Raw genomic sequence first — 24,945 nt, 5'->3', positions numbered from 1 at the left:
TGCCGGGAAAAAGAAAATCTAATTTGTTGCATAATTCTAAAACAATGTCAGCTACGCAGGTAGCCAGAAGTCACAGAGTTCTCCTCAAGCAGAGCTGACGGGGATCATCTGCGCCAACAACATGCTCATTATATGGCGTCCCAGCAAGCTGCTGAGATGCTGGAACAATCACAGGCATGGCGTGAGGAACAAGTTCAGTAGCAGGACAGCTTAAGAGCTGCCGAAACGTTGGAGCAGACAAACCATCGACAGCAGCAATTTGCTGAATATAGGCGGATCATCGATGCCAACACCACACAGATGAAGTTGCAGGCAGAGATACACATGCAAACGACATACAAAATACACAAGTGCAAAACTGGGCAATTCTTATAGGGCCACTACACAAACAAAAAATTAAATATACCCGTGCGAAGCCGCGTCTTCCTGCTAGTTTTCTATAAAAGAATATCTGTATTGACAAGTGCTAGTTTTGTTCCTTTTCGTGCAGAATACATCCGTCCCAAAGTCTACTTATAGCCCACTGCCATCTACCAAGTATAGTTTAAAAGACTCTTCTTCACATTTTCATGAGTATCTGTACATTTTCAGAACAAATATTCATGTACACTTATGAATAAAGTCATGGTTATCAATGGAAAATTCACTTTCTCTTTCATGAAACAAATTTGTCTACAAGAAGTGAAAGTGAACTGTGTAAAGATGTTGTCCCAGGATGTCTTCCTGTCTCAGGAAGTGAAATGTAACGTGTGTTGAAAGGAACAATCTCCTTCTAAAGATCTGAGGAGAAGTAGAGGCATCTGTAGTGCTGTAACTTCCAGAAATCCTAACCACAATAACGGTTTTACTGGCTTAAGAATGACTTCCTACTACACTCACCGGCCACTTTATTAGGTACACCATGCTAGTAACGGGTTGGACCCCCTTTTGCCTTCAGAACTGCCTCAATTCTTCATGGCATAGATTCAACAAGGTGCTGGAAGCATTCCTCAGAGATTTTGGTCCATATTGACATGATGGCATCACACAGTTGCCGCAGATTTGTCGGCTGCACATCCATGATGCGAATCTCCCGTTCCACCACATCCCAAAGATGCTCTATTGGATTGAGATCTGGTGACTGTGGAGGCCATTGGAGTACAGTGAACTCATTGTCATGTTCAAGAAACCAGTCTGAGATGATTCCAGCTTTATGACATGGCGCATTATCCTGCTGAAAGTAGCCATCAGATGTTGGGTACATTGTGGTCATAAAGGGATGGACATGGTCAGCAACAATACTCAGGTAGGCTTTGGCGTTGCAACGATGCTCAATTGGTACCAAGGGGCCCAAAGAGTGCCAAGAAAATATTCCCCACACCATGACACCACCACCACCACCAGCCTGAACCGTTGATACAAGGCAGGATGGATCCATGCTTTCATGTTGTTGACGCCAAATTCTGACCCTACCATCCGAATGTCGCAGCAGAAATCGAGACTCATCAGACCAGGCAACGTTTTTCCAATCTTCAATTGTCCAATGTCGATGAGCTTGTGCAAATTGTAGCCTCAGTTTCCTGTTCTTAGCTGAAAGGAGTGGCACCCGGTGTGGTCTTCTGCTGCTGTAGCCCATCTGCCTCAAAGTTCGACGTACTGTGCGTTCAGAGATGCTCTTCTGGCTACCTTGGTTGTAACGGGTGGCTATTTGAGTCACTGTTGCCTTTCTATCAGCTCGAACCAGTCTGGCCATTCTCCTCTGACCTCTGGCATCAACAACGCATTTCCACCCACAGAACTGCCGCTCACTGGATGTTTTTTCTTTTTTGGACCATTCTCTGTAAACCCTAGAGATGGTTGTGCGTGAAAATCCCAGTAGATCAGCAGTTTCTGAAATACTCAGACCAGCCCTTCTGGCACCAACAACCATGCCACGTTCAAGGGCACTCAAATCACCTTTCTTCCCCATACTGATGCTCGGTTTGAACTGCAGGAGATTGTCTTGACCATGTCTACATGCCTAAATGCACTGAGTTGCCGCCATGTGATTGGCTGATTAGAAATTAAGTGTTAACGAGCAGTTGGACAGGTGTACCTAATAAAGTGGCCGGTGAGTGTATGTGCAGTATAAGGTGCATGGTCACATACAGTATACCGTTGCATACATCTGGTTGCACGTTTGGCATACCTCCCAACTTTTGAAGAGCCGAAAGAGGGACAAAATATGTGGCATACTTAGCTCCGCCCATTTTTATGTTGACTCCGCCCATTCTCGTTCATTTTTCATATGCCCCCACACATTATAATCCTCCTATAGTCACCTGTAAATTATATGTCCCCCCTCCATCTCTCCCACAGTTTCATATAACCCCTTTATCTGCCCCCAGTTTCATGCCCCCCTCCATCTCTGCCCCCAGTTTCATGTTCCCCCATCTCTGTCCTCAGATTCATGTCCCCCCTTCATCTGCCCCAGTGTCATGCCATTCCCCCCTTCATCTGCCCCAGTGTCATGCTGTTCTCCCCCCCCTTCATCTGCCCCAGTGTCATGCCGTTCCCCCTTCATCTGCCCCAGTGTCATGCCGTTCCCCCTTCATCTGCCCCAGTGTCATGCCGTTCCCCCTTCATCTGCCCCAGTGTCATGCCGTTCTCCCCCCCCCCTTCATCTGCCCCAGTGTCATGCCGTTCCCCCTTCATCTGCCCCAGTGTCATGCCGTTCCCCCTTCATCTGCCCCAGTGTCATGCCGTTCCCCCTTCATCTGCCCCAGTGTCATGCCGTTCCCCCTTCATCTGCCCCAGTATCATGCTGTTCCCCCCCCCCTTCATCTGCCCCAGTATCATGCTGTTCTCCCCCCCTTCATCTGCCCCAGTGTCATGCCGTTCTCCCCCCCCCTTCATCTGCCCCAGGGTCATGCCGTCCCCCCTTCATCTGCCCCAGTGTCATGCCGTACCCCGCCCTTCATCTGCCCCAATGTGATGCCTCCGGACGCCAATGAGTTGAAATCGGGACATACCTCCCGCCGGGACAAGCAGGACAGGACGCTGAATTTGTGAATGTCCCACGGAAATCGGGACGGTTGGGAGGTATGTGCTTGGTGTTGTATTGGTAACTTCTCAACAAGAAGGCAAATTATATTTTTTGCCAAAGCACAGGGAATGGGATACAATGAGAATAAATAACTATATTTACCTCTTGTGGCCCCTGCTGGTCACTGCTTATTTCCTGCAGCAATGAAATAACATCCATGTACTTCCTGCTGCAGTAAATCACTGGTGTGCATACTACGACCCAATGGAGGGAACTGGAGGATGGGAGTAGTAGTTTGTGTTGTCAATGCTAACAAGCAACTCTCAGCCAACTCCTCCAGCCCACCTCCCGAGTTGGGACAGTGTTGAGGGGGCCTGTGGTGTACCTGATGGTTGTGGTACTTCCCCCTAGGACACTTCCAGTTGTGAGGAGTCCTCTACTCTCATTGATTCAGGTGATGGTGGCTGGAAGGAAGGAAAGACTCAGAGACAGCAGTTGCAGTTTATTCCCGCTCGCAGAAAAAGGAAATAACCGACTCTCATTGATTTCAACGGGAGGCGTTTTTTTGAGCAGGATTTTGACGCGGATTCCACGTGAAAATCCTGACCAAAAAACCCTGTCTGAACTGAGCCTAAGGGTGCATTCACATGGAGGTAAATGGCGCGGATTCCGTGCGGATTTTGGCATGATTCCACGTTAGATTCCGCAAGGAAAAAAAAAAGCCTCCCCATTAATGGAGGAATCTGCGCCATTTACCTCTCTGTGAATGCACCCTAAGGCCGGGGATTACACCCGGAAACGCGGTGATTTTTACCTCTGCGTTTCACAGTACTTGAAAAGTGGATGGGATTCATGCGAATCCCATGCCCACTTTGCGGAAAAAATTGCAGCAATTTCCAAAACCGTCACGGTTTTGAAAATCACAGCATGTTAATTATATCTACGGAAACGCCGGTGGTTTTCCCATAGATATAATTGTAACAGAAAGTCCCCAGAGGAAAACTCAGTGAACTTTCTGTTCAAAGCGCTGCGGGAAGAAACGCAATGCGTTCACGCCGCGGTTCCGGCCCGTGGGGCCTTAGCCTAAGGCCCCAAGTTGCAAAAACGCAGCTTTTTTTGTTGCAGATTTTGCTGCAGTTTTTTGAGCCAAAACCAGGAGTGGATGGAGCAGACAGTAGAAGTATAAGAACTTCATATATATATATATATATATATATATATATATATATATATATATATCCCATTCTTGGCTTTGGCTCAAAAAACCGCAACAAAATCTGCAACAAAACAAGCTGCGTTTCCACAAAGTAGGGTCTTAAAGTCTCAAAAACCGTCCCTGTGGAACCGGCGGTGGAAAGACAAAGCTGAGCTTCATCATCCTGTTTGGCTGTGATACTAGTTTCATATATAATGGGCTGATGAAACGTGAGGCCTCGCCGCCGTGACTTCAGGTGGGATTCAGTAGGTAGAAGTAAAAAAGCATAGCTAAAAAAAAAAACGCTGCAAAAATATGTTGTGTTTTCCTCCACACTTTTTCTTCACCTACAAATATATAGAGAATACCATCAGGATGCTGCACCTAAAATTAGCATGATGTCATTTTCCAAAAAAAAAACATGTTTTGATTTTTATTTCCTTTAAAACAGAGAGCACATTCACCACTGCAGATACATGTCAGGACCACCAGATGGCAGCACAGTATCGATAAGAGTCGCTGATAACAACCAGTGATCTCTTCTCGCGAGATTTCCGCCCTCTCTGCCTTTTCTCCGCCCGGCGTGTATACGCACCATACGGGTAGCTGGACAGCGGATCTCCGTCCCGGGGCGGATTGTGATACTAGTAAACAGATCGGTGTGTCAGCGGTAAGTGAGATGTTTATTGAGTTTAGTTGGCTGCTGTCTGTACGTCTGACCTGGTGACGTGACCTAGTGCTACTGGTATGTGGGTCATTGTCTGCCCTTCCGTTCAAGATCACATGCGCGCATGCGTGCCGCTCAAGTGGTAGGGGGCGGACCTAAGGGGGGACTGTGACTAACGACGTCACTGGTCACCTCTGCTGTGTGTATAGAGATCATGTAGGACTGTGAGGGTCATTGTATCCCTGGAAATGTTAGGTGGAGAGGTGCCCTGTTAGCTAGGATACCTGGCCATGTGGGGTGCAGCTGCTGTATTATTACACTGAGGGTTTGGTAGTCTTGTATACTACTGGCCACAATATGTCTGTATTATAAGATAAGATAATCCTTTAATAGTCCCACCTTGGGGAAATTTCAGCGTCAGTCAGTAACACGGCCACAATATGTCTGTATTATATAGTCAGTATCACGGCCACGATATGTCTGTATTATATAGTCAGTATTATGGCCACAATATAGCTGTATTATATAGTCAGTAACACGGCCACAATATGTCTGTATTATATAGTCAGTAACACGGCCACAATATGTCTGTATTATATAGTCAGTAACACGGCCACAATATGTCTGTATTATATAGTCAGTATTATGGCCACAATATGTCTGTATTATATAGTCGGTAACATGGCCACAATATGTCTGTATTATATAGTCGGTAACAGAGCCACAATATGTCTGTATTATATAGTCAGTAACATGGCCACAATATGTCTGTATTATATAGTCAGTAACATGGCCACAATATGTCTGTATTATATAGTCAGTAACATGGCCACAATATGTCTGTATTATATAGTCAGTAACATGGCCACAATATGTCTGTATTATATAGTCAGTAACATGGCCACAATATGTCTGTATTATATAGTCAGTATCACGGCCACAATATGTCTGTATTATATAGTCAGTAACATGGCCACAATATGTCTGTATTATATAGTCAGTAACACGGCCACAAATCCCTTTTAATGACCAGAACTAGCAGAATCATAGAGATCTACTGTATGTGAATATGTCCTTACCGGGTCAGAAATGGTAATGTGTATCGTGGTACAGGACTTCTAAGACCATGCATGCCCTGTGAAGAGTTCTCGGGTCACACTAGCGCCGCTGTTCGCCCAGGGGTTTCTGTCCTACTCCCCGGAGACACTACATAGGGGACGGCTTCCTGGTCAGTTTTAAAACCCATTCATTTTATACGGACCGCTGGTGTCCGCCTGCAGCCTCTCCGACTGTAAACCGTTTTTTTGCACGGACACAAAGTCCTGCATGTCCGACTTTGTGTCTGTGCAAAAGAAAAAAAAAAAAGATTCCGGGCAGAGCGGCTGCAGGCGGACACCAACGGTCTTAAAACTGACCGCTGGGAAGCCGTCCCCTATCCAGTTATGTTACCCTTTATTCACATCTGCTTTTGTATTCTGTCCAGAGAGAGTCCACATGGAGACTCCCCGCCCCCCCGCCCAAACAGAATACAAACGCAATTGCCAGCGCTGTGCTGTCAAAGTCCACGGACCACATAGACTATAATGGGGTCCGTGTGCCTGCTGCCAGATCTCTGCAGGGGTCTTGCAGACAGGAAAGTACTTCACAATCTACTTTCCTGTCTGCATGAATTGAACGGAGATCTCGCAGCAAGCACACGGACCCCATTATAGTCTATGGGATCCGTGGACTTTGCCAGCACTTGCAATTGCGTTTGTATTCCGTTCGGGGGGGGGGGGGGGGGGGGTTCATGCGGACTCTCTCCAGATGGAATACAAAAGCAGATGTGAGCCAACCCTTAGTTTCTTCTCTTCAAACATGAGTACGTGGGGCTGGTTTTGAGTGCCCGCTGATGGGTACGTGGGGCTGGTTTTGAGTGCCCGCTGATGGGTACGTGGGGCTGCTTTGGGTCCATACTTTCTCAGGTTACATTCTCTGTTGATACATAGCCTGTATTGTATAGTCCCAGTACTGGCACTTTCCCTGGAAATCTGCATAGAGCGCACATTCCATTGCAGTAAATGAAGATCTGACTCTGCTTTTATAGGTAAATGGCTTTGTAAACATTGTGATGGCTGATATGGAGCTGCAGTACGTGCCGGGCATGACATGTCTTAGGAAAATATAGTTTTATACAGCGCTGTAAATCGGATTGGAAGACTCCAAGGAGAATAATATCTCCTGCACCTATAAGGTTTTTTTTTTTACTAGCTTTTTTTTTATTGACCTATGTGAGTTTTTACGGCCAGACTATTCACCTTGGTGTGTGATATCACTTTCCAAAGCCGACCATACAACGAGCTAACTGGCTTTCGATTGTTTCTTTTTTACTTTTACCATAAACCTACAGAATTGTCTTAGCTTATCAATAAGGAGAGAAGAATAAGCTGCAAAGCAGACTTGTCTCATCTGCTGCAGGAAGATACATACACATGATGGAACCTGTAGGGCTACAGATATGGACGCAGCTTCACACTAAAATAATGGGTTCATCTTAGTATACTATTACTGATAATATATTATTGGATACATAGTTTGTTCCATATTTTTATGTTTTAGCAATTCAACACTAGGCTATCCTCTACTGTATGTACCCTTATATGAAATCAGAGGCTCAACTGAGTGTGCAAGTGTTCTGAAAGGAGAGAACGGACTAAGATGTTGTGGTCGCTTTCCCGTCTAAGATTTAATCTAAAATTTCTCATGACCAGGGCTGGCTTCAGGTTTGTGGGCCCTTGGGTGGCAGAGACTCTGTGGGCCCTATGTGGAGCAACTCAGGTGCACTGCAACTGAAAAAAAACAATCAAAATACATATATAAGTATATTTTTTGTTGAGCTGGACCTACTGGAGCGGACTGTGATACAGTAAATGCTGTAAATTGAGCAGATTGATATTTTTCCCCAATGTCCTGCTCCAATTGTTTTCAGTGGGAGACAGAATGAGGGGGACACTGTCAAAATCATCTAGGAGACTGAGCCGCACAATGCAGAAACTGAGTAGATCCTCACCGATAAATATAGTGTAATATGTCCCATACCTGCCCTTGCACACAGTTTAATGTCCCATATCAGTCCCTATGGTGTTCTTTGCAAATAATGAAAAATTTGGGTTTGGTAGAATCTGAAATTTTGGGGGTTCACGACTCTCAAACTATTATACTCTGGGGTCCTTTTCAGATCCCTGAATATAATGTTCGTAGGCCCAGGGGAGGTGACAAACATAAAAAAAACAGTGTGACCCTTCATTCACATCTGCAAACGCAACTGCAAGTGCTGTGCAGAGAAAGCACACGGACCCCATAGACTATAATGGGGTCCATGTGCTTGCCGCACGCTGCCCGCACGAATCATGCAGGCAGGAAAGTAGATTGTGAATTGCTTTCCTGTCTGCATGACCCTTGCAGAGATCTGGCAGCAAGCACACGGACCCGATTATAGTCTATGGGGATCTGTGTGCTTTCACTGACACAGCGTTTGCAGTTGCGTTCAGTAGTCCGTTCGGGGTCCTCATGTGGACTCCCCTGGACAGAATACCAACACAGATGTGAACGAGGCCTGAGTCACCTCTCCTGGGCACCATCGTTACTCCTTACCGCTGTCTTCTGCCTTCTTCAATGACCTCACAGACTTGGGTTACACCAGCCTGACCCATGTGACGTCTGTGGACTGAAGACGACGTAGCGCTGTTTTTTTTAGATTTGATCATCACCTCTCCTGGGGCTCTGATCACTAAACTCCCCCACCCCCAAGTATAATAATAGTTTTGGTTGGGACATGTTTAGCCCAAACTAAACTACGAGGAGATCCTCTTATGGGTAAGGGTTTTTTGGAGGCAGAGGCCGCCTCAGGTTCTGGTCCAAAAGCCGGGTAGCTGCGACTGAAAGCCAGTGCACTGCACCAGCATCCAGCCGCGCACTCTGCTCTGGATTAGGCCCAATGAATGGTCCTATTCGGGAGGAGGGAGTGTCTTCAAGCCGAATAGCGAGGTGACTCGGCCTGAAGAATGAGCACCTCGCTTTTTTTTTTCCGGGAGCCGGAAGAAACAAATACTGGTGCTGCCGACCCATGGCTGCCTTCGCTTCCACTTCAACCCTTCAGGGGGCCCGTGTGTTGCATGTCACATTGCTGCCAGCGTTGTCCTGATGTGAGACATCAGCAATGTGAGATCACAGGGCCCCCTGGAGGGCTGAAGTGGAAGCAGAGGTGGTAGTAAGTAAATTGGGCCACTTTCCTACTCCAGTGGGAAACTATTTATTTTTTCAATAGGTCAAGTTACAATTGTGAGACCCCGAATAAATAAAAAAAATCAGGACAACTTTTGCTGTAATGTGTATAGGGGCTAATCCGGTGTGTAGCCGATTTCGGGTTAGATGTATTGGTATAAGCATTAATGGGTGGTGGGTTTCTAGTATTTTGAGTATGTTCTAGTGGATACATATATTCTACATGGTGTACATTAGATTTTGTTAGGTTTATTCCCTTGTTTTCCAACCAGGGGAACCCCAGAAGACAGCTGTCCCCTGTATAATAGGGGTTGCCCAAGAGGGAACTATAATTTTTTTGGGATTTCCTCTGTGGTTGGGAATTAGTGGTTGGCACAGGCATTGTTTTGCACATGGATTACATTTTGTTTTCCGAAGTGTTTTCTGTAATTTGAGGCTTTTGTTTTTGTAAAGTTCTGTCTGTATGTGACAGTGCTGGCTGCTCGGTTATCTTCTGACCTTCCCAGGAGCTTCTGGAGTTTTTACTTGCAGCTAGACACCATGAAGGACAGGCCGGGTCTGCAGACTAGTTATTCTGCCTGGTAACAATCACTCTTCTGCCTTTGAAGTTCTATCTTGGGATATCATAATTGTTTGCTGTATTCACTTCTCAAGGAGATCTATATGTCTGGACTTTTTCACTTAAGTCTGTGTCTACACTCTGATAGTTTGGAGAAAATGTTTTCTTGTCAGGGTATGTTCCCATAGGGCTTAGAAGACAAGGCAGAATATCAGCTAAAAATGCAAAACAGAAAAAAAACAAATGCAGTGGATTTGATTCCTATTTATCCTTCTCATTGCAAATACTGAAGTACATCACATGTCATTGACTTAGGGTAAGTTCAGATGGGGTTTTTTGGTCCGGAACCTGAGGTGGAGGCCTACACCGCCATCCAGCCACACACTCCGCTCCAGATTAGGCCCAATGAATGGGCCTAGTCGGAGGAGGGAGTGTCTTCAGGCCAAGGTGAAAACGGCCTGAAGAATGAGCATGCCGCTTCTTTTTTCTGGGAGCCGAAAGAAACGGCTCCCGGAAAAAACTCCTGAGCCGCTCCCATTGATTTCAATGGGAGCCGTCTTTTTGGTCAGGATTTTGAGGCAGATACGGCCTCAAAATCCTGACCAAAATACTCCGTGTGAACTTACCCTTAAGATCTACATCACTAGCCTGTTGCTGGCTCTGTGTGGGTTTTTTTCCAAACTGCTGTGATAAAATTTTCTTACAAGATCATCTGCTTTGCTTTTGTTGTAAAATTCTGCAAATGACTGTGAACTCCACTGTGCAGGAAATACGGTACTTGTCCCCGCCGCCCCTTCATTCGTAGCCTAGTTGAGGGTCTCAGAGGTTGGGGCCACTGTACGGCTAGTTCAGGATATTTCTTAAGTCATCAGTTTCAGTTACTGTTTTTAAGGAGCGCTGTCAGTCCCGTCTCCTGCACGCTCAGCACATTGGCGCTATGGACAGCGGGCACTTCCTCCTTATTCATGTGATGAATGGCTTGTACATGGGGTTAGTTTTGGCTACAGTAAGGTCTAGTCACATACTGACTGCATGCACGGCCTAAGCAGCGGCTTTGGAAAACTGAGACCATTAAGAAATATAGCGATATCACGTTAGAGACACCGCCCATACTCGTTTTGCCAAGCGACATGTCCTTTTGCTGTTTTTTTTTTTATTATTATTAATAATAAAGGGAATTCCCAATAGTTACTTTACTTACAATGGCGTACCAATGAACTGTCTATAACCGGTATGAGGTTCAGGCCCCATTTAGCAAAAACGCAGGTTTTTTTCCCATTGTTTTTCATTGAATTTTTCAGGTTTTTTTATGCCACTAAAAATTTAACTTGCTGTATTTTTCAAAAATGCATAATTTTTTTTTAAAAAGCAGCTTTTCCGCAGCTCTTTTTCTTTGTGTTTTGCACCACTTTTATAAAAGTTTAGACTTTTTTCAAACTTGGGCGAAAAAAAAAAGAGACGTGGCCTAAGTTGCAACTCTGCACGCCATGAACGTTTAAGAAAACTCGACGGTCTAACGATATGTCACATACATCAAATAACAAAAACTTAGACAGTATTAGCAAATCTGTCCCACTGTGTTTTGCAATGAAGGTTTCCAATCCAAAGCAATTCAATTTGTTGCTGCAGTTTCTGCCTGTTTTTCAACCTCTGCAATGCAAAAGTTGCATGTCTTCCACGCTAGGACCATTCATTGGGCCTAATCCGGAGCGGAGTGTGCGGCTAGATGGCGGTGCAGTGTACTGGCTTTCAGTCACGGCTACCTGGTTTTTGGTCTGGAACCTGAGATGGCCTCCAATTTTTGGACCAGATTTTGACGTGGAGGCCGCCTCAGAATCTGGCTCCAAAAAACGCCTCCCACTACTGGACGCCGGTGCAGGTACTGTAAACTGCAGCAATTATTGCTGCAATGTTTTATGCCACAGCTAAAATTCTGCATTTTTGCAACATGGGACCCCAGTCTAAAGCTGGAGCCGCACGTGACGTAAACGCCGTGGGAAAAATTGTGGCGCTTTTCAGCAAGGGAATTCCAGGCTCACTTTGCGGGAAATCACAGCATGTCAATTATAGCAGCGGAAATGGAGGCGGTTTCCTCTTAGGTATAATTGGAACAGAAAGTCTGTGGAAGAAAACTCTGTGAACTTTGTCTAAAGCGCTGCGGGAAGAACCGCAATGTGTTGCCGCCATGGTTTTTCCCGCAGCGCTTTTTTGCTGCGAAACGTCCCATGGGGCCTTAGCCTAAAATGATTTTCTCTACTTCAGTTACCAGGGAAGAGCCCAAAAGAGACTCCAATCTGACTCGCGGGTATTTCATAGATGAGATTGGAGCTTCTATGTTTTACTTTATCTACACCATGTGCAGTATGCCGATGGCATCTTCTCTCCAGTAATTGGCGTACATTGCTCACAGTCTTATAACTTTTTAGAGAAAACATTAATATGTACTCTTACGGGAGAGATGTGCTAAATCCCAGTTGGGTTTGCCAAACCAACAGCATGAAGGCGGTTTAATGTACAAAAATCTAGTGACATGGACTCTTTAAAGGGATCTTATCATTAAAACTCAATTTTTTTTTCTCCCTACCACGTCAGAATAGCTTTAAGAAAGGCTATTCTTCTCCTACCTTTAGAAGTCTTCTCCGCACCACTGTTCGGTATAAATCCCGGGTTTCGTCGGTATGCAAATGAGTTCTCTTGCAGCACTGGGGGCGGTCCCCAGCGCTCAAACAACATTGGAGGCGTCCCCAATGCTGCAAAAGAACTCTCCAGCGCCTTATTCATCTTCTTCAGGAATGGGCTTTCTTTGCATCTTCTTCCAGTGGTGGCTTCAAACTTCTAGGCCTCGGGCAGCTGACTGCCCATGCCCACCGGCCACAAGAAAATGGCCGCTTACAATACTGTGTAAGCGGCCATTTTCATGTGGCCGGCGGGCATATGCAGTCAGCTTTACCTGAGGCCTAGAAGTTTGAAGTCAGAAGAAGACGCGTGAAGAAGATGGAGGCGGCGCTGGAGATTTCTCTCGCAGCATTGGGGACGTCCCCAGTACTGTTTGAGCGCTGGGGCCCGCCCCCCAGTGCTGCGAGAGAACTCATTTGCATACCAACGAAAATAGTGATTTCTACTGAACGGCAGTGCGGAAAGACATCTAAAGGTAGGAGAAGAATAGCCTTTCTTAAAGAGGACCTTTCACCATATCTGGGCACATGCAGTTCTATATACTGCCGGAAAGCTGACATTGCACTGAGTTCAGCACACTGTCGGCTTTCCCGATCCGTGCCCGGTGTAAAGAGCTTACGGGGCCGGTACCGTAGTGCTCTATGGTCAGAAGGGCGTTTCTAACCATTAGCCAGAGACGTCCTTCTGTCTCGCGGCGGCAATCGCGCTGTGCTGTGGAGACGGGAGGAACGCCCCCTCCCTCTGCTCACACAGCTCGTCCATAGACGAGTATTATCAGGAGCGGGAGGGGGCGTTCCTCCCCGCTCCACAGCACAGCGCGATTGGCGCCGCGAGACAGAAGGACGTCTCTGGCTAATGGTTAGAAACGCCCTTCTGACCATAGAGCACTACGGTACCGGCCCCGTAAGCTCTTTACACCGGGCACGGATCGGGAAAGCCGACAGTGCGCTGAATTCAGCGCACTGTCAGCTTTCTGACAGTATATAACACTGCCTGTGCCCAGATATGGTGAAAGGTCCTCTTTAAGGCTATTCCTACGTGTTAGTGAGAAAAAATTGAGTTTTAATGATAGGATCCCTTTAAAAGCTCGATTCTCTAAAAGACAATTTTCTAAGTATGTGGAGTGCGCGGTCATTGTCATGTGAATGCTTGGATAGGAATATGGAACATTATTTATTTTAGGTCAAAACCCTGGTTACTGAATATGCAGGAAGGTCATGTGCTCCAGCTTTATTTATTTAGTGACCACAACTGCTAGAAAACACGCTCATTAAAGTGAATCTTTCGTCAGATTGAGCTGCCTGTACATGATAAGGTTTTGCATCAGGTTTTTTTTATCAGGCCAAAACCAGGTATGGATTGTAGGGAGGTAAAGGATTAAAGGTGTTTTTCTAGGGGTATAAAAATATTATGTACAGTGCTAAAAATAGAGTCCTTAATCCGCTTATACAATGTTATTGAATTGCCCAGACTTTGGGCAGACACTTCTCATCTACTCTTAGGCTAAAGCCCCACATTGCGGAAACGCAGCTTTTTTTGTTGCAGATTTTGCTGCGGTTGTTTGAGCCAAAGCCAGGAGTGGATTGAGCAGAAGGTAGAAGTATAAGAACTTCCTATATATCTCCCATTCCTTTTGTAGCCATTCTTGACTTTGGCTCAAAAAAACGCAACAAAAAAAGCTGCGTTTCCGCAATGTGGGGCCTCAGCTTTAGGCTAAACCCCCATGTAGTGAGCTGCGGTGGGAAAACCTGCAGCAGAAATGCATAGTGCTTCTTTCCCCTCAGCACTTGCTGCCTCTATTACACCCATATGGAAAATGCCAGCATTTCCGTAGTCATACAGTAATTCACATACCTCGATTTACAAAAACGCAGTGTTTTTACATCAACACATGTTCACTGCGGATATTTTTCTGCAAGGTGTGGATGGGATTAGCCAGAATCTCATTCACTCAGATAAAAAGAGCTGTGGAAAAACTTTGTGTTTTTGAAAAATGTGGCATGTTACTTTTAGCTTCAGAATCGTGTTTTCTCTAATAGAAGGGCAAAAAAAAAAAAAACCCAGAAAAAACCCCCAGCAAAGACTCTGAAAAATGCTGTAAAAGGAAAGTGCCTTTGCTACACACGTTTTAGCTGTGTTTTGCTACGCGGGGCCTTGTTTGGAATCCCATACAGTCCTACGGTGAGGCGTTTTTAGGAGAAGGAATTTGAGTCAGTTTCCTGACCAAATAACTGTGTGAACGCAGACTAAGACCTTTTTATAGAGCTCTCATTCCTTTTGTAGCCATTGTTGGGTTTGGCTCAAAAAACGCAACAAAAAAAGCTGCGTTTCTGCAACATGAGGCCTCAGACGAAAGTAGTTTTCCTGGACGATATTGAGACCTGTCCTTCATATAGACAATCGGTAATAGATTGTTAAAATCTGGCACATGGGATACCAAGTAGCTGATCCGTGGCGGCCTCCAGAAATCTCCTAGTAATGGCCTATCAGGTGACCAATATCCCAGTCCTATGTCTGACCAAAGGAAAAGACAGTCTAAGGCAAAACTGGATGAATTGCCCAGAACAGCCAATCACAGCACAGCTTTCATTATGAAGGCTGCTCCTGAAAAATAAAAGCTGCTTTGTGATTGGTTTGCTTCGAGACCATTTTTAATCAATCTGCTCCATTGTTTGATGTGTTTTACGTTTCACCAAAAAAAATAGTCCCCTAACATTTGGCCGCAGAAACGCTCTGTGTGAATGTGCTCCTATGGCCGTAACAAACAGCTGTTTTTTCTGAGGTGAACTTTGACCGTCCTATAAACATTTACTTTGGGGGCTTCAGGCCTGTACACTCCTCTGCCCCCGTGTGTGGTCTGTATCGTGCTGTGGTTGAGTCACTATAGGCAGTGCGGTGTTTGCTGGCACAGCTCTTCTTTATCTGGCTCTGTAGATAAGGAGCCTTGTAGCCGGCCCTCCCTCACCCCATCGGCTCCTGTGACCGGCCCTCCCTCACTCCCCGGCTCCTGTAGCCGGCCCTCCTTCACCCCCCTGCGCCTCCCCATCAGCTGGTCTCCTCAGACTACGTGAGCAGCTGCCCTGTGCTAGTGGCGGCCTGCAGGCTGCGCGCCCCGCCCATTATCCGTGACGTCAGCGGAAAGCTTTAAATTGCTGTTTGCCGGTGCGGGGTCTTCCTGAGCTCCGGTAACCGGGAGATGAGGCTGTGCGGTGAGACAGGTACCGGCTACCCCCGTGTGTATGTGTGTGTGTGTGTGTGTGTGTGTGTGGGGTGCTGGGAGTTGTAGTGCATCCTCAGCTGCAGACCTTTATTGTAGTGGCGTGGATCTCTGTGCGCTTTATTGTTGTTGTGTCCCGATTGTGCGTTTCTTATTGCGTTGCCGGAGACTCTGGTTATGTGACCCCTGCACGCTAGACACGTGTGTGTATCAATTGCATCGGGCAGTAGTAGGTAACCTGAGGCCTTACTGACCTGCTGGGAGTTGTAGTTCCTCGGAATGCTGACTATAGTGTATGTTCTGGCCTCATGACCAGGGTGCAGTTTGTGTATTGGGCCACCACCATCATTTGTTGGGGTTTCACCTCCTGTAGAAACGGTGTTATAGATGAAATGTCATTTTTGTGATCCAAGGAAAGGTTCTTAAAATTGTAATTGTAAAATTGTAAACTTTGCATACACCTATATACAAAACTTTTATCTGCTCATTTTCTTCTTGCATTGTAAATGATCTATAGGAGCCACAGTCTTAGGTGCTAACAATCCCCTATGGTGAGCACAGGCAGAGCTGCAACCATTGCAAGCCGGGGTGCACGCCTGGTGGTCATATGAGCGCCAGGTCCGATCGTTAGCAGTGCTGCCTTTTTTATGTAGATTGTAGCCCCATATAGGGATCACAATGTACATTTTATTTCCTATCAGTATGTCTTTGTAGAATGGGAGGAAATCCATGCAAACACGGGAAGAACATACAAACTCCTTGCAGGTGTTATTCCTGGTGGGTTCGAACCCAGGACTCCAGTGCTGCAGTGCTAACCACTGAGCCACCGTGCTGCCTTTTTTCTGTTTGTATATGGCACTTGCAGAACACTACGTACTTTAGTCTGGAAAATAGAAGACCTATGCAGTTGTATACATCTCCCCCTGAGTCCGGATAACTGGGTACCTAACGTTTGCCTGCTAGAGTGCAGGGGTCCAATGGTCAAACCAACAGAACCATTGCTGAGATCAGCTGGAGCTCTCACATCTGTCTGTTGGGGTTGGTTCACACTGTAAATGTGTTCTTCCTGTAGAGGAAGTTGCTGTTTTCTTTGGCTGTCCTATAAACGTCTTGGAATGTGCCTCTCTCCTGGCCCGAGTCAGCAAGACAAGAACTTCACAGCTTCTCAGTAAAACCTGTTCTAGGCGTCTGACGTTGACCTTCTGTGCTCTCTGCTCTTGCCTTCATCCCCCACTAGCTACATTCCTAAGGAGATTGAACCTTAGGAAAGGGGGGTAGTCCTGATGGTCATGTTGGATGTCACCCAGCTTTCCTAGAAACTGATAAAACCACTCAGTATTAAAATCTATTTCTTTATATTGATCTGTCTAGTGCGTTCAGTATTTCTGTGCCTTGCATTAAATATTTATGCTGCATTTCCTATTATTGAATAAGCATTTTACACGTGCCCTCTATCATTGTAGAGATGCCTAAAGAAATGGACGTGGACCAAGACCTCCGTTCCTGTGGACGAGATCCGCTCTCTAAATGCCTGCAAGCCAAAAAGGAATTGGAAAGTGCTATCCAGGCACTAATAAAAGCAGAGCAGCAAGTTAAAGACAATGGCAGAGAGGTAAAGGCTTTATATACTGTTGGGACAATACACTACAATTTTGTTTGGACTCGTCCAACTATTATTGTGGACGCCTGCTTGGGATCTCCTCGGGCCACAATCTCATGATTGCGTCCTGTTCCCGTGATTCAACAACTTCGCAAACATCAATATTTAGTTGTAGACTCTAGCCATACACAAAGTAGCGGAGTGGAGGCATCTGTGGTTTGTAACAGCGCAGGGAATTGTCGCAGCCGTTATTGCTATCCTAATACAGAGCAAAGGGTTTTCTGGAAATTTAAGAAGTCCTGTATGGCTAATATATAATGTCCAAGTTAGGATGTTTGGAATTGACCTAGTATTAAAATCTAATCCAATTTTTAGATGACAGCTAGTCATGTGGTCTTGCCTAGGGGTGTTTTTTCACTTTTTTATGTAGATTGTGAGCCCCATATAGGGATCACAATGTACATTTTTTTCCCTATCAGTATGTCTTTGTAGAATGGGAGGAAATCCACGCAAACACGGGGAGAACATACAAACTCCTTGCAGATGTTATTCCTGGCGGAATTCAAACCCAGGACCCCAACGCTGCCAGGCTGCAGTGCTAACCATTGAGCCACCGTGTTGCCCCTTTCTCTTCATTTTTATCTGTAATTGATTCATTAGCAAACACTAATTCATATTTGATATCAACAGGTGAAGGCCCAGATTCAGTCTTGCATTAGTCGCCACCTTGAATGTCTGCGCAGCCGTGAGATCTGGCTATTGGAGCAAGCGGACCTAATACAGCAGCTGAAGGAGGAAACTTTGCAACAGCAAACTCAGCAGCTGTACTGGGTAAGGATGCATGCAGAATATTGTAGGTGTTGTAATACCTAAAGCTACATGTTACAAAGATCAGAGTTTCAGTACTTCCTTTTACTTTGTATTTTTCAGTACGTTATACCGATATCTTTATCTTGTTTTTGTAGCTGTTGGGGCAGTTCAATTGTTTGATTCACCAACTTGAGACTCCGCACAGTAACGATCTTGCCAACCAGATTACTGTTTGCCTGGAGAGGTATGCGTCCTTAAACACAATTTATGTTGTTTGTTTGCACAATGCTTTGTCTATGTCCTACAGCTGGTCCTAACAACAGACTTGCATGCTTGGTTTAGCTGAGAGTGCATTTGTTTTTAATAGGGAGAGGGGAGTTTGCTGCTAGATATTCTGGAGAAATAGGGATTGTGCATCCCCCCCCATTACAGTCTGTGTGCAGTCAGCTCTCCCTTAGATGTAAATGCATAAAATGGTTATAGACATAATATATAATAAATCGTATACATGAAGTTATTCACTATACTTTCCTTTTTCTGCAGGTTGGGCAGCCTTGCCTTGAAACCAGAGGAATCTTCTGCCATACAGTTTGAGGCTGATGTTGCTTCTCTTAGAAAAGCTATTACTACATTTGGATCCATTAAAACTATGGTAGGTGGACACGACATGGGTTATTTCTGTAATGAGAATAAGCTGGATTATGCAGGTCACAGATGAAATTGCAAACTGCGCTTCTGAATAAGCATTAAAACTCTCATGTATCTTCTAGAGTTGTGATGAAATCCCAGAAAATGTAACCCCTGCGCCATGCAGTTATGTCTCACATAATCCCTGGCTCCTGAACAATTGCTATGTAGCTGAAATTGAACAGGTATGTTTAGTTCTTTATCTTCTCTTATTTAACAATGTATTATTAGGGGTGTTCAGATCAGATATGCAATAAATACCTGATGGGTGTGAGGCCCACCTCTAGGACCGGTCTTTATCTCAAGGACGGTGGGGCACTGTCTGTATCTGAAAGTGGCTTGAGAGCTCCTTACTTGTGTTCAGGGAATATGGATTTAGCCATAAATACTGAGACTACTTAAGGAGTGTGCCCAGGATTCTTACTATCTCAGGCACTTGTGGCATTAAGTCTCTCCCGCTTGCTCCCACCCAAGTTAGGGTGGATGTAAATGGAGAGCAGCACATATTTACTACCACCTGCAGGATGGGGGACATTGACTTGCATTATCAAGATAGATGGTACCTGCACCACTAACCTCTTGTTCACATCTGCGTTTGTATTCCGTTCAGGGAAGTCCGCGTGGGGGAATACCAAACGCAATTGCAAGCGCTGTGCACACGGATCCCCATAGACTATGATGGGGTCCGTGTACTTGCCGCCGGATCGTCACACAGAACAGGAAAGTACTTCACAATCTACTTTCTTGTCCACATGATTCGTACGTGGCAATCACACGGATCCCATTATAGTCTATGGGGTCTGTGTGCTTTTACTGCACAGTACTTGCAATTGCATTTGGTATTCTGTTTGGGGGGTCCCCATGCAGACTTCCCTGGATGCAATACCAACGCAGATGTGAACGAGGGGTAAGTCACTTATGGTATATCCTTTGGAAAACCCATAGGCAGTTTTTGAACCTGGGGAAGAACAAGATTTTCATCTAGCAATTGTGGAAACTGCTAAGTCTAACATGGATTGGGCACAGGCGTGTAGTATCATTGCTACAGTAAACCTTCCGTCTTATTTTACCAGAAACCTACTTCCGTATTTGTGAACACCCCTCTGTCAGACTGGCTACTAGAAGGAAAAGTGACTAACTTGGCTCAGTGTCCGGCTTTGCACATTCCCAGCTCTTCTCTTCAAGACTGGCTGGTAAAGACTCCGCTTGCTGATCCCATCACGGTATGTCCAGGTCACATTGTGAAGATCAGACTTGTAACGTGATATGACGTTCTTTAAAGGGTTGTAAGACGTGAGGCATGAAGTAGAGATGAGCGAGTAGTATTTGATCAACTATCTCGCTGCCATAGGAATGCGTGTAAGCGGACAATCACCAACTGGTTAAGCGCACCGAATATTCACTGCGCTTAACCCTTGGTGATTGGCCGCTTACACGCATTCCTATGGCAGCGAGGTATTCGATCGAATACTACTCGCTCGTCTCTAGTATCAAGGACTCTTTCTGAAACTGTTCATTCCTATTCCCTGTAATAGGTTTAAGACTCCTTACCAGACTTGTCCAAAGTGACGCTGAGTCTTAATCAAAAGCAGTCTCTTCCTATTTTACTAGTGTGTAACGTACTTGTATGTTTATTTCACAGACTTCAGATGCTGTTAATATCCCCAAGTTTAACATTGAGCAAATCTGGGGGAAGTTGGGGGAATTGCACAACTGGCTGCATGAGTCGCAAAGCAAGGACAGTTCCCCTGAGAAAACCGGAGTCCGCACTCGGGAGAGCTCAATTTCAAGCTCCGCTTTTTCCTTTGAGAAGGTAGATGATGAGGATTTTGATCTTTCCAATGATGAAGAGATGGATCTATCAGATTGGTTAATTTCCCCCGCACAGACAGAACCATCTGAAGTGGTGGACAAGTGGAAGTATGTATTCCAGCCGTTCGTAGAGGACTACAGTATTACCGACTGGCTTCATAAAGTAGAGTCCTGCGGGAATTGTTGCGGCGGCAAAACAGCTCCTCTAGAAATCGAAAATCTAGGGAACCTCAAGTGCCTCAACGAACAGGTAGGAGGAAAGAAGCCACCGAGTTCTAGCAATGAAATGTGGCTCGTAAAGGAGTCTCAGCCTCATTTTAAGACGGAAGACGTGTGTAAAGCAAATGAGCCCTGCTCCTCCTTCTCCGAATGCGTCTGCGACGAAAGCTGCAAGAAAGAAGCTCTTAGGAAGTGGCTCTTAAAGAAAGAAGGAAAAGATAAGAACGGGATCCCTTTAAATCAAGAGCACAAACCTAAAAGCAAAGAGTGCGAAAAGTCCAAGCCTTCCAATAACCTGTGGCTACATCCCTGCAGAGCAAACTCTGGAGACCAAAGCTATACCAAGAACTCAGAAGAATGTGACCCCACCCTCAGGATTTTTAAATCTTTGCTTGAAACCCCCTTGAGCACCTGGGTGGTGAAGTCCAGCGCCACAGAGACAAAGATCGATCCAGACAGTAAATATCAGACTCCCCTGGTGGAAACGCCATCTCCGTTCCATTTGCCTCTAGACTCCAGCCGCTGGGTGTTGTCCTCCCAAAACGCAGATAACACAGAAAAGGCAGAACCATCTGTAGCCGAGGATAAATGGCTTCTACGTAAGAGAGCACATGTAAGTAACCTGATAATCTACGCGGACTGCTGGATCTCTGTAGATTAGTCTCTGAAGGGAATGTCACTTTCCTTCCTCTGTGGTTTGTAAGAGCGCCATCTTGCCCAATCTTTGCCTACTTCTTATAACTTGCATGTACAATAGTTGTCATCTAGGTCCAAATTAATAAATGACTATTTTTGCTTGACGAGCGCTTTCTATTAAACAATGATGCCCTTTCTTGTAGGAATACTACGGCCTTCCCAGTGTTTGTGACCTCTTTGCCTGTATGAAACTTGCAGCGGACAAAGACCAGTGGTTGCACCGTACATCTCTACAGGTAAGTTGTCTCGCTACATAATAACTGAATATTGGTCAGGGTAATTCAGTCCTGTTTTCTATATTCTGTACTGTTTTTTTTGTATGACTTAATTCAAGGATCTTTGACCCTTGTTGACTCGAACCATCTGACAGCTATTATTTGCGACTTCCTCAAATATATGCACACTCCATTTGACCTTGTGTGTATTTCAATGAAGCATGTAGTAAGCCTCCGCCAGATGTTGAAATTCAACATCAGTTGGGAAACCCCACTGAGATTGATGGGATCAAACGCTGTTCTTTAATACTCATTTTTGTTCTCACTAACACATCGGAATAGCCCTAAGAAAGTCTATTCTTCTCCTACCTTTAGATCTCTTTTCCGCGCCACTGTTCGGTATAAATCCCGGTTTTCGTCTGTATGCAAATGAGTTCTCTTGCAACACTGGGGGCTGACCCCAGCGGTCAAACTGCACTTGCGGCATCCCCAATGCTGCGAGAGAACTGTCCAGCGCCGCTTCCATCTTCTTCAGCAACGGCCTCTTAACACGTCTTCTTCGGGCACAGACTTCAAACTTCTAGGCCTAGGGCAAAGCCGACTGCGCGTGCCCGCCAGCCACAAGAAGATGGCTGCTTACAATACTGTGTAAGCGGTCATTTTCTTGTGGCCGGTGGGCATGCGCAGTCGGCTTTGCCCTAGGTCTAGAAGTCTGAAGCCAGCGCCTGAAGAGGACGTTCTTGAAAAAGATGGAGGCGGCGCTGGAGAGTTCTCTCGCAGCATTGAGGACACCCCCAGTGCTGTTTGAGAGTTGGGGCCTGCCCCCAGTGCTGCGAGAGAACTCATTTGTATACCGTCGTAAAATGGGATTTCTACCGAATGGCGGCGCGGAGAAGACATCTAAAGGTAGGAGAATAGCTTTTCTTAAGGCTATTCCGACGTGTTAGAAAAAATTGAGTATTAATGATAGGATCCCTTTAATTTGTATGGTGGCCTAGAGGTGGCTTGGTCATTGCTTGGCAAATGACAAACCTATTCATAGAACCATATACTTTTAGGTATATTTTTAGGTTTTTTCGGCATATCGTTTAGTTTAAAATGTATAGGGTTTGTCCAGGATTTTTAGTTAGACCTTCACTTTCACCGAAGGGTTAAAATAGCCTAATAATGAAAGTCTCAGCACCTGCCTCACTATTTTGGCTGCACCTCTGCATGTTACTGGCTGGACAATACAATTACAAGGCTGACACAGATATTGATTGTCTGTTTTTTTTCTCTCTGTAGATGTGAAGGACCTCGTGATCGCTGAACCACCGATGAATCTTCATGCTAAAGATACGCACACAGATCTTTGTGATTTTTGATTGTTCTGCCTCTTTTATTTTCTTTTACCATCACAATCCTCTGCTAGTCATTTAACGTACTAAAATGTGAGTTTCTTCACCTGGATTTCATGTAAATCCACTCCAGGAGAGCGTCATGGCCAGCATGTCTTGTTAGATGCCACATGTCATGACAGAATCTTGTCCGCCTTGTCAGTGTTGCTCAGATATCTGTAGACGGACAATGTTCTGGATCCATTGCTTGTAATGTCCTCCATTACTGACATGTTCCTGATTTTATCCCACTGGCTGCATTACTTAGACCATTGATCGTGCAGACCCAAACACGACCATCTCTGTATTGTGCTAGGGAGGTGAACAAATCCATCTTTGTGCAGATTGTATTTCTTGAAGAGTCTGAAGGACCTGATACTTAAAGGGGTTTTTCCCATCAGATGTTCTTCTGAATTTCCTGAGTCTGTCTTGCCACCCACCAGCAAGCAGATGTTTTTGCTGGGGAATTTACAGCCAGTCAGGCGTTTTTCTGCTGCGGTGGCCATGCTGATCGTGTAATACAGGGTCAGCTTCAATGAGACGCTCTTGGAGTGGCTCTCTGTTTTGGATTATAGAGGATGGGCACTAGACATGAGCGAGTAGCATTCGATCGAATACCTCGCTGCCATAGGAATGCGTGTAAGTGGCCGATCACCAACGCGTTAAGCGCATCGAATATTCACTGCACTTAACCCGTTGGTGTTCGGCCGCTTACACGCATTCCTTTGGCAGCCAGGTATTCGATCTAATACTCATGCTCCTCTCTAATGGGCACCCCTCCATGAGGTCCATGTGCCCCACTAGGGCATACAAACAAGTTGGTTCGCATGAGACGACCCCTTTAATTTCGTTCAGTTGGGTGAAGTTGTAGCAAAATTATCATCTTTTAATGTTTGATTGTTCGATTTGGTTTGGACATTGGGGTTACTTTGCACCACATTTCCTTTACATGCAGGAGAGATGCCCTGGTCGTTCTCGTTTCAGCATTTTGCACAGACTGATGGGACAAAAGCAATTCATTGAACTCTTTGTCTTTATCTCTTAGGTATTCTATAGGTGTTTTTTTTGGTTGCCTCCCCTCCCCCTAAAAGTCTATTCACAAAGTAACCCTATATATTTTTATTGATTACTTAGCTTACCCTTCTTATTTTATTTTAACCCTTTAAGATTGAGTTGGAGCCTGCAGCAATTGTTATGTGTTCAACTAGTAAGTCGGCCTCACCGGCTGGTGGCGACGTGGTACCTGCTCGATACTCGCCGTTCATCAGCTGACGTGCCCTTTTGTCTGCCTAAGCCTTTATCGTGTAAAATGTTAAGTTGCCATGGCCTCTTTTCTTCAATGTTAACATTTCACTTTAAATGATTTATTAATCAGTTCATCTATACAAAGTCTCCAATATAGAAATTTTACTTAACAATTTAATGTTCCATTAAAGACTTATAGCAATATGAACTTTGTGTTTTTATTGGTGTACTTGCGTGTCATGTCTGTACATTGCAGAAACTTTTGAGATGGCTGTTCTTGTCTCCCGAAGGCTATGTAAGGCCTCATTCATGTCTGTGCTGGTATTCCGTCCGGGGGAGTCCACATGAGGACCCCCCTGAATGGTATACCAAATGCAGTTGCAAGCAGTGTGCCAGTGAAAGCGCACGGACCCCATAGACTATAATGGGGTGCGTGTGCTTGCTGTGAGATCTCCGCAGGGATCATGTAGTTCACAATCTACTTTCCTGTCTGCATGATTCGTGTGGGCAGCGCGCGGCAAGCACATGGACCCCATTATAGCCTATGGGGTCCGTGTGCTTTCACTGCACACCGCTTGCAATTGCGTTTGGTATTCTGTTCAGGGGATCTCCATGCGGACTCTAACAACACAGATGTGAACCAAGCATTAGGCTCATGAACAACACTTAATACCTATCCCATATTGACCTGTATGATCACAGCG

The 24,945-nt window shown here is 45.4% G+C and overlaps 1 protein-coding gene across 2 annotated transcripts; it reads left to right on the top strand.

Moving 5' to 3' along the window:
* Nucleotides 1-4,757: 4,757 nt before the first annotated feature.
* On the top strand, nt 4,758-24,449 carry NCOA4 (nuclear receptor coactivator 4). Of its 2 annotated transcripts, none has more exons than XM_075258013.1 (10): nt 4,758-4,869; nt 17,045-17,193; nt 17,872-18,012; nt 18,147-18,235; nt 18,535-18,643; nt 18,762-18,863; nt 19,752-19,901; nt 20,321-21,322; nt 21,549-21,641; nt 22,905-24,449. In XM_075258013.1, exons 2-10 carry the CDS (start codon nt 17,047-17,049, stop codon nt 22,908-22,910), a joined length of 1,839 nt encoding a protein of 612 aa, XP_075114114.1. In that variant the 5' UTR covers nt 4,758-4,869; nt 17,045-17,046; the 3' UTR covers nt 22,911-24,449. The 2 variants fall into 2 exon arrangements, with proteins under 2 accessions (XP_075114114.1, XP_075114113.1); XM_075258012.1 differs by lacking the exon at nt 4,758-4,869 and adding an exon at nt 15,462-15,582.
* Nucleotides 24,450-24,945: the final 496 nt, after the last annotated feature.

This window comes from Leptodactylus fuscus, chromosome 10 (assembly GCF_031893055.1).
Source record: "Leptodactylus fuscus isolate aLepFus1 chromosome 10, aLepFus1.hap2, whole genome shotgun sequence".
Taxonomy (NCBI): domain Eukaryota; kingdom Metazoa; phylum Chordata; class Amphibia; order Anura; family Leptodactylidae; genus Leptodactylus; species Leptodactylus fuscus.
Note: the sequence above shows the minus strand (reverse complement) of the source record. Positions and strands in the feature narration are given on the sequence as shown.

Bases quoted from the DNA above. Each gene is read 5' to 3' on its own strand.
- NCOA4 (XM_075258012.1), top strand. From the start codon at position 15,561: ATGAGGCTGTGCGGTGAGACAG. The intron at 18,013-18,146 runs GTAAGGATGCAT...TTGTTTTTGTAG, and splicing joins AAACTCAGCAGCTGTACTGG to CTGTTGGGGCAGTTCAATTG. The intron at 21,323-21,548 runs GTAAGTAACCTG...CCTTTCTTGTAG, and splicing joins TTCTACGTAAGAGAGCACAT to GAATACTACGGCCTTCCCAG.